Consider the following 10,454-nt stretch of genomic DNA (forward strand, 5'->3'; position numbering starts at 1 on the left):
AACATGGCCTGAGTGAATGGCCCTTCCCTGAATGAGAGTGGTGAACATGGCCTGAGTGAATGGCCCTTCCCTGAATGAGAGTGGTGAACATGGCCTGAGTGAATGGCCCTTCCCTGAATGAGAGTGGTGAACATGGCCTGAGTGAATGGCCCTTCCCTGAATGAGAGTGGTGAACATGGCCTGAGTGAATGGTCCTTCCCTGAATGAGAGTGGTGAACATGGCCTGAGTGAATGGTCCTTCCCTGAATGAGAGTGGTGAACATGGCCTGAGTGAATGGCCCTTCCCTGAATGAGAGTGGTGAACATGGCCTGAGTGAATGGCCCTTCCCTGAATGAGAGTGGTGAACATGGCCTGAGTGAATGGCCCTTCCCTGAATGAGAGTGGTGAACATGGCCTGAGTGAATGGCCCTTCCCTGAATGAGAGTGGTGAACATGGCCTGAGTGAATGGCCCTTCCCTGAATGAGAGTGGTGAACATGGCCTGAGTGAATGGCCCTTCCCTGAATGAGAGTGGTGAACATGGCCTGAGTGAATGGCCCTTCCCTGAATGAGAGTGGTGAACATGGCCTGAGTGAATGGCCCTTCCCTGAATGAGAGTGGTGAACATGGCCTGAGTGAATGGCCCTTCCCTGAATGAGAGTGGTGAACATGGCCTGAGTGAATGGCCCTTCCCTGAATGAGAGTGGTGAACATGGCCTGAGTGAATGGCCCTTCCCTGAATGAGAGTGGTGAACATGGCCTGAGTGAATGGTCCTTCCCTGAATGAGAGTGGTGAACATGGCCTGAGTGAATGGTCCTTCCCTGATCATGTGCCTGTGGATTGGAGGAAAGTAAATGGGGAAAAGGCAATTGTCTTTGTGGTTTAGTGGGGTTTCTGTGAGTTACCCTTTGGAAGTGTCTCCTTTTTGGAAGTTATTTCTAGTTTGAGTTGTTTCCTTATTTTTTAGTCCCCACCTTTTTTTTATTTAATTGCTATTTCATGTAATTCTACGTTGTGTTGTCCCAATGATTTTGTCAACTCTTAGTGGTTAATAAAGAAAATATTAATTCTTATGAAGTGTGATATTGCTTGGTAGCAAAATCTGAGCATCAAATGAAGAGGATGTAGAAAGCTGGAAAGAAATGTGAGCAGCCTGCTCTGCTGGTTATGTAATGTTGGTGTGAATGAATGACAGATTATGTGAGACAGACTGAGGCTAAGAATAATGAAACATAGTGTACAAGAGAGAGAGGGAATGACTGAGCTGGTAGTGTCATGTGATATGTCTGTAAAGAAGTATCACGTGATCCAAGTGGAAGGAACTTGTAGAAGAGGAAAATGAAGGGAAGAAGTGATGAAAGCTGATCTCAGAGGCTGGACTCTTCACAAAAGGAATGCAACCATACTTTGTACTGGATAAGACCCAACCAATCTATAACCAAGTAATAGGGGTGCAGAGCTCTTCTACTTTACACCTGTTATACTTCTTGATCACAATTATCTTTGTTTCCTTGTAGACAATTGCTCTTTGGCGTAAGCAAGGCTATCAAAGTCAGCCTGAATATGAAAATTTCAAGCAGCTGTTACAAGCTCCTGTTGATGATGCACAGGAAATTCTGCAGACCAGATTCCCTATGCCCAGGTACATAGACACAGAGGCTGGTGGTTCTCAGGTAAGTTCTGGTTTTATTCATTGAAAGTTGATTCACTGAAGGTGAATACCATCAGTGGTCCCAACTGCTGTCACTGAGAAAGACATGCAAATATCTCCCTTCAACTATGTTAGTATGTTGTGTGGTAAAGAAATGATTTTTTTTTTTTTTACACACAACTCTTCATTAAACAATAAAGTTGTTCACTGGGTGAATATTATTATTATTATTATTATTATTATTATTATTATTATTATTGAGAGATTAGTCGATGAACAAATGGTTGAGCATCAGACAAAATGTGTGTTATGGAATTTAGGTTTTACTTTACTTTCTGGCTTCAGATCTTACCTAGGTGTTGTCTTTCTGGGGGTCTGTATAAAAGTCATGTATTAGTGGGGTTAATCTTATTATTTCCACCCAAATAAATAAACTCGAGCCCATGTTGTTGTTGTATGTGTGTGATTGTTTTTTTTTTTCCTAACGTAGTCGCCAATCTTCAGTCAGGACAATGGGTAGAGACAGTTTAACACCACATGTTTGTATTTCATCACTTTTGTGGGGTCATTGAGGAGGCAGTCAACTGATGCCAGATCAGATGACCCCTATCATCGATGTCACCTTAAAACCATTTCAGTAACGTCCCTAATAATTAAAGATGATGACAATTAATTGTTGTTAATGGCAGTTAAAAGTTGTGAACATTTCCCATTTGCTCTCTTAAAATTCTGAATGGTTTTTATTTGATGTAAGAAATCATTCAAAATGGTTATTATTATTATTAAAGGGGTGAGTGTCATGGTGTGTCCCCTATTATATGGGGTCCACTTAGGATGACCTTTTAAGATGACTCTCCATCATAAATGCTACACATATTTTACTCTTTCTCTGCAAGCATCATGTTGGAGGGAGACAACAATTAATGAAATAATTAGTGTTGCTAATATTAGCAATCCTAATTAGTGTTGCTATATATTGTTTATGTTATTAATTAGCTGTTCTCTTGATTGTTTTCATTGTAGGCTCGTTTCCTCTTATCCAAAGTAAACCCTTCACAGACACACAACAATCTCTATGCCTGGGGACAAGTAAGTAAAAACATTCTTGTTTTTCTGTTGTATTCATTTTATTTAATTTTTATTAAGTCTAGTTGCAAGTGAGAGGAGGAATAAAATACAGCCACAGATGATGCCTGACAGGTAACAAGTCGTTCAAAACTGTGGGTCGGTCAGAAGAATTTGGAATATTTGTCAGTTTTACAACAGTTATTCAGTCCGAGGAAGAAATGGAGTTGAAAATGAGTCATGCAGTGATTGTGGGTTAATGTCAGTAGGGGAAAAGTTGTACAGTGAAAACTGGCCAAATAATTACATCTGCTAGATTAGCCCTGATCCAGTCGACTTATCATCAGAGCTGTTCCAGTTGTGAATCACCAGTGACTTTTATTTTTTCAACATTATGTTCATAGGACTATATTATGTATTCTTTTTTTTAAGACTGCTCGGTATGATTTGAGGGAGATTTGGCTCCTATTTCTAGTAGGTTCAATTACTACACAGGTTCATTAGGTAGAAAGTATTAGAGTGTGAGATGGAATAGATAGTGAGAGAAAAGTTTACAGAAATGATTCCAACCCATGCTAGCATGGAAAGCAGATGTTAAACGATGATGATGATGATGATGATGATGCACAATTTAGGAGAGCAATAATTGTTGAGGTAACACTGTTGAGATTGTGGTAACATGCAACAAGTAGTGCTTGCAGACCTAGTCAACCTTGTAACGAACATTATATTGATGAAGAATTTTTTATTTCATTTTCTACCCCCCCCCCCCCATGAAAGCTCCACCACCAATTGATGACAACTATTAGTTATATATTTCTTGTTTTCTAAAGTTTGGGCTTATTGATAATGTTCGTGTCTACTGGTGGTATTTGTGTTTACTAATAATATTTGTATCAACTGATAACATTTGTGTGATGGTAGCTACTTGTGAAACTGCTCTGAAAAACTATGAAGATATAATAATGACAGACATTGTAGTCTGGCTGAAAGAACAGATGTAAACTTGTAATCTTAAATGTAATCTTATTGGCAACAATTTGAATGACTTCAAAATGTGGGGAGTGTTGATAGACAGAAGAGGAGATGAGGATTCCAGCATCCAACTCCAGAAGGAGCTGCTCCGTATTATATTTGCTAAGATGGCAGCAATCTGAGGTAATGGTTAGATAGTATATCTAAATTGTTTTAAACTTGTTCCAGCATAAATTGTGATGATTAGATGACACAGTTGCTAATTTGATGGACTAAATACCTTGCTTTATGGAGTTATGACCCTTTTTCGGTTCAAATCTCATTAGGGTCAGCTTTGATTTTTATCCTTCCAAAGACAATAAAATAGCAGTTATATACTGGGGTTGATTTATTGTTTAGTTTGAAATCAGTCTTTATGAAGCTGACCTAAGCCAAAGGCATTCTGGTGATAAGCATCTCATCTTTATTCCAGACATAAGTTTGTCATTGAGTATATTGCTACATTTTTTAAAGAGAGATTTGGCTGCAGTTTCTAGCCAGCTTATTCACTACAGATAGGTTCTCTGTCAGAAATGGTGACATCTAACCAAATATTTAAGTTTTTCAATTTAAATCCCATAAACATTATTAACTTAGTTTTACATTCTTCCTGAATAGAGAAGTACCAGCCATATACTGGGGTCCAGTCCATTTAACAATTTGTGACAGTCAACCAGCAATATTTCTTTGCTTCTTGTGTTTTATTTGTTTTGTTTTTTTTTTCTCTTAATTCTCTCCAAAACCAAATTCTTTAAAATCTGGTTTCCAAAAATCAATTCCTCTTTTCTTCTGTGAAATAAATTTCTGTCATTTTCTTTCAAATCTTAAACTAAATTCAGACCCAAATATTCAGCGAGGTATCTGTATAGTTTTTATATTTTATTATATTTTTTGTTGTTTGGGTTTTTTTTTAGGTGAAGGGATTTTTTTTATTTTAGTTTTCTTTGGTGATTTTTAAAATTTTTATCTTATTTTGTTGTAAAAATAAATTAAGTTTTAATTTTAATTGGTGATTGGAGCATGTTTCTTATAATTACTGACCAATTATTTCACCTAATTTAACTGGTGGTGCTGGTTTGGTGTAGGTTAAATACATATTTTTATAGAAAGAATTGGTACAGAATGCAATGACAGGAATTAACTAATAATAAACTTTAGTTTTGTTACATATTGAGATATTTGTAAATATTAAATGTAAATTTATCTAATCAGACAATAAAAAAGGAAGAAAATTTATGATCCTCTCATGGGACCATCTTCTGTATATCTTTGTTTCATTCTGTTTATCTCATTAATTAAACAAGGTATGTTGTAGCTAAGTAATATGTCCGTCCATTTTCACGTTGTCTAGTTTTCAAATTTTATTTATTTTTTTGCAAGGATTTAAAATGAAAAGACAAATTTGTGTTACTTGTGATAGAGAATGAAAAAGAATTATAGTATTACTACTGCTATTACTCCAGGACAATATAAGTATATATATATATATATATATATATATATATATATGCACACACACATTACGGTACTAGTGTACCTTAGACAAAAAAAAGCATCTGAGGGTGTATAGACAGAAATCACGCATATTATACATATATGCACGCATGCATGAAGAGGATTGATCTCAGGATGATGATATGCAGTGCTTGAGTGGGGCCACCCACCTGTGCATACATTGATAAACTGATGTTAGGTAGCGATGGAGGCATCTTATGTATGCACACATCTGCATCTCTCACCAGTACATCCCTGTCAAGTCTATATCTGCTACTCTGCACATCACCCCTACCCCACCCCACTAGCTTATCTCTCCATCACATTTTTCCTCCACAACATGTCCTCTTTTATTATTCTGATGATGAAAGCAGAACACATCATCGTCATTTCTGTACTGCCGGCCATCACTCCCTCTCCACTAAACCAATTCCTATTGAACTCCAACTCTTACAATCAACCATCCCCACCCCACTTAACCATCAACTCTTTTCTCCTCGTTTACCTCAAACTACCTTCACTACTATTTCTAGCCATGCTTGCATGCGTCACACAGAATTCATTGAGACAGATTTTCTAGTCAGATGCCCTTGTTTGCAAGCAAGATAATATTTCCCTGTAGCTAGACATATTTTCATAGAAGATCAGAAACAAATGATGCCATTTGAATGAGGATTATGATGACACTTGCTTACAAGTATTGCATGACATTAAGACAAAGTGACACAAACACATGCATGCCTATATATATATATATATATATATATATATATATATATATATGTGTGTGTGTGTTTTTGTAAATTTCTGAAATTTCTAAATTCTTCCTTGTCTTTTACAGGATAGTGGTGCTCCAGTGTTAACTGATGATGTTAGTCTTCAAGTCTTCATGGAACATTTGAAAAAATTGGCTGTCTCCAGTTCCTCCTGATTACAATAATTTATTAGCTCCAAATATTATTAGAATCTTATCTGATTTCAACAAATCATTGTTTTTGGAAACAGTGTAGTGGCAGTGGTGGCACACTACCATTTGTTACTAAAACTTTTATTAAAATTATTTCAAATATATTTGATAAAAATGACCTTAGCTGCCAAAATGGTTCATAATAAGGATGATGATGATGATGATAATGGTAACAATAATGAGAACCATCAATTGGTTTGATGTCAAACTTAAAAAGAAAAAAAAGATTCCTTTCTCTGTGTGTGTGTGTGTGTACACACACACACACACACACACATGTATGTATGTGAACTGACAAATGGTTACCTTGTTTTTGCCTCAGAAATGTTATCACTTATTCTGCTATTTTGAAGGCTCTGAGAATTTTAACATTGTAAAAATAACCTGTTTAACGATCCTGGTGCTTGTTTTTTCCTCTTCTCTCGTAAATACCCTGCACACAATGCATGAACTCACCTATAAAATATTCATTTCTTTGTGTGCCTCTTTTAAAACATGTAATACACACACACACACACACACACACACACACACACACACACACACACACGCATTATACTCAGTCAGATTAAAAGAAGACTTAATAAAACACCAGTCATTTACAATTTAATGTTTGTTTTTGCAACAACTTTCTCCATAAATTCCATTAATTCACTCTTGGATTTGATCTCATTCTGCAGTCTCCCTACTATAACTACACTTTGACCAATTCCATTCTCTATAACATTGGCTGTCTTGTGAATTGTGTTTGATGGCCATTAACCCTCTTTTTGTTACCATATTTCTGTTAAAATACACTGTCTTTATTTTAATTAATTTTAAAAACAATAATTATAAAATTATTTTACAAAATTCATTGAATTTGGAAACTGTTAATATGAAATTTTGAGGGTAGGTTTTAATTTTAAACCTGGATGTTTGTGTGATAGAACCAAAAGTGCTCTCTGGTGGGGCTGGTATCAAAAGGGCGAAAAGAATTTAAACTTAAAGGTTTTTTTTTTCTTCATGTGTGTGGCAGGCATTGAGAAACTGAGTAATGGAGGTTTCTGATTAGAAAAAACTCAGTGAAGCCTTTCTCTCTTCTAACCTATATTGGGTTATCTCATAAATAATGCGGTTTTTTATAATTCTTTTATTTTTCAAAATTAAGATAAAGTTCTTTTTTAATCTAAAATATACTCTCTTACATTTTCTACAATGCTCTTCCATTGATCTGGTAGACTTGCAAGGCCCCTCTTCCAAAATTCACTTGTCCCTGACGAAAAATACTCCTCCAGTACTGTTCTGACCTCGTCTACAGAATTCATATTTTTTCCATTCAAATGATTTTGATGACTGCAGTATAAATGATAATCAGATGGGGCAATATCCAGCGAATATGGTGATTGGGGCATTGTTTCCCAATCAAACTGCTCTGGCCTTCAGAATGTCATCTGTATCTGGCCGAGCATTATCCTGATGGAAGAACACCTTTCGTCTTAAAACCAAAGATGGTCGTTTTCCTTCTGGCGCTGACTTAAGCTGGTCACAGTAGATCTCCTTTGTTATTGTTTGGTTTGGGTTTAAAAGTTCAAAGTGGACAAAACCTTCCATATCCCACCAAACAGGTAACAACACCTTATGTCAATGAAGACCTTCTTTAGCCTGGGGTGCCAGTGTTTCTCCTGGCCCTAGGCACGTTCTTGCATCGCAAGGCACGTTTTAGTGATTCCAGGCACGTTATTGCAGCCCCAGACACGTTCTTGCGGCGCCAGGTACGTACTTGCGGCGTTGGGCATGTTCTTGTAGAGCCGAACACGTACCTGAGGAGCCGAGCACGTTCTTTCAGCACTGGGCACGTTCTTGCGGAGCTGGGCACTTGCTTCCGGCGCCAGGCATGTTCCTGCAGTGCCGGGAAGGTTCTTGCGGTGGTGGGCACATTCTCGCTGTGTTGGGCACGGTCTTGCGGCGCCGGGCACGTTCTTGCGGCGCCAAACACGTACTTACATCCCCAGGCTCGTATTTACGGCCCCAGGCACGTACATACGGCCCCAGTCACTTACTTGCGGCTCCAGGTAGTTACTGTCATGATGACGTTCTTGCAGCGCCAGGCACATTCTTACGTCGCTGGGCTCGTTCTTGCGGCCCCGGGCACGTACTTGCAGCCTCAGGCACGTACTTACGGCCCCAGGCGCTTTCTTGCGGTCCAAGCACATAGTTACAGTCCCAGGCACGTACCTACGGCCCTAGGAGCATACATACGACCCCAGGCACATACTTGTGACCCTAGAAACGTAGTTGCTGCCCCGGGCACGTTCTTGCGGCGCCAGGCACGTTCTATCAACGCCAGTTACTTACTTGCGGCCCCTGGCACATTCTTGCGGGTACAGGTATATTCTTGCGTCGCCGGGCATGTTCTTTTGGCGCAGCACAGGTTCTTCCGAGCCGGGCACGTTCTGGCGCCCCCAGGTACGTACTTACGACCACAGGCACGTACTTACGACCACAGGCACCTAGTTACGGCCCCGAGCACATACTTACGACACCATGGAACGTACATACGTTCCCAGGCACATACTTGCGACCCCAGGCACGTATTTACTGCCCCGGGCACGTTCTTGCGACCCCAGGAACGTTCTTGCGGCCCTGGGCATGTCTTGCGTTTCCAAGCACATTCTTGCAGCACCAGGCACGTACTTCCCAACCGGGTACGTACTAACGGACCCAGACACGTACTTACGGCGCCGGGCACGTACTTGCGGCTACAGGCACATAGTAACGGCCCCGGACACGTAGTTACTGCCTTGGACACGTTCTTGCGGCGCCGAGCACGTACTTGGGTTGCTGGCCATGTTCCTGCGGCACCGGGCACATTCTTGCGAAGCCGTGCACGTTCTTGCGATTCTGAGATAGAACGTGCCTGGAGCCGTATACATGTTCATGGAGTCTTAAGTATGTGCCGCGGGCCGCAAGAACGTGCCGAAGCGTCACGAACGTGCCCGGCGCCGGAAGCAAATTACCGGCTGCGCAAGAACGTGCCTGGCGCATCAAGAACGTGCGGGGCACTGCAAGTACGTGCTCGGCGCCGCAAGAACGTATTCGGCACCGCAAGAACGTGCCCGGCGCCGCAACAACGTGCTCGATGCCGCCAGGACGTGCTAGGCGGCACAAGAACATATCTGGCGACACAAGTACATGCCCCACGTCGCAAGAACGTGCCAGGCTCGGAAGAACCTGTCCAGCGCCGCAACAATGTACATGAACCCGCAAGAATGTGCCTGTGGCCGCAAGAATGTGCCTAGCGCCGCAAGTACGTGCCTAGCGCCGCAAATACGTGCCTATGGCCTTATGTACGAGCCTGGGGCCGTAAATACGTGCCCAGGGCCGCAAGTATGTGCCCGGGGCCGTAAGTATGTGCCTATGGCTGCAGAAACATGCTCGGAGCAATAAGTACGTGCCCGACGACGCAAGAACGTGTCCGGCGCCGCAAAAATTACCTGGTGCCGCAAGGACGTGCTCGGGGCAGTAACTACCTGGTGCCGCAAGTAAGTGCCTGGGGCCGTAAGGACGAGCCCGGGGCCGCAAGAACGTGCCCGGCGCCGCAAGCACGTGCCTGGCGTCCCAAGAACATGACCGGCGCCGGAAGAACGTGCCTGTAGCCGCAAGAACCTGCCCGGCGCCCCAAGAACGTACCTGAAACCGCAAGAGCGTCGCTGGAACGTGCCCGGAGCAGCAACTACGGGGCTGCAAGTACGTGCCTGGGGCCGTAACTACGTGCCCGGGGCCGCAAGTATGTGCTCGGGGCCGTAAGTATGTGCCTAGGGTCGCAAGAACGTTCCCGGCGCTGCAATAACGTGCCCGGCGGTGCAAGTACTTGCTCCGCAAGGACGTGCCCAGTACCGCGCCAACGTGCACGCCGCCGCAAGAACGTGCTTGGGGTCGCAGAAACGTGTCTGGCATCGCAAGAACGTGTCTGGCGTCGCTACAACGTGCCTTGCGCCACAAGAACGTGCCTGGGACCGCATGAAAGTGCCTGGCGCCGCAAAAACATTCCTGGTACCGTCGCAAACAATTGCCTGGCACCGCAAGAACGTGTCCGGGGTCGCAAGAACGTGCCAGTCGCCGCAAGAATGTGTTCGACGCCGAAGAACTTGCCTGGGGCCGCAAGAACATGCCTGGGTCACAAGAACATGCCTGGGGCCGCAAAAGCAGGCCTGGCGTCGTTAGAACGTGCCCGGAGCATCAACAACGTGCCTGGGGCCGCAAGAACGTGTCCGGCACCACAAGAACGTACCTGGCGTCGC

At 42.4% G+C, this 10,454-nt stretch overlaps 1 protein-coding gene across 2 annotated transcripts in view; it reads left to right on the forward strand.

The window, feature by feature from the left end:
* LOC106881198 (protein transport protein Sec23A) overlaps positions 1–6,781 on the forward strand; it is a 31,670-nt gene extending 24,889 nt beyond the window's left edge. The window contains exons 18-21 of one of the 2 annotated variants that reach the window (XM_052971409.2): positions 1,498–1,653; positions 2,655–2,720; positions 4,550–4,567; positions 6,046–6,781. In XM_052971409.2, the coding sequence (XP_052827369.1) occupies positions 1,498–1,653; positions 2,655–2,720; positions 4,550–4,567; positions 6,046–6,135 (330 nt within the window). In that variant the 3' untranslated portion in view covers positions 6,136–6,781. The remainder of the gene's footprint in view (positions 1–1,497; positions 1,654–2,654; positions 2,721–4,549; positions 4,568–6,045) is intronic. The other variant, XM_014931498.3, reaches the window with a different exon arrangement.
* The last annotated feature ends 3,673 nt before the right edge of the window (positions 6,782–10,454 follow it).

This window comes from Octopus bimaculoides, chromosome 11, assembly GCF_046866305.1.
Source record: "Octopus bimaculoides isolate indiv1 chromosome 11, ASM4686630v1, whole genome shotgun sequence".
NCBI classification, from domain to species: domain Eukaryota; kingdom Metazoa; phylum Mollusca; class Cephalopoda; order Octopoda; family Octopodidae; genus Octopus; species Octopus bimaculoides.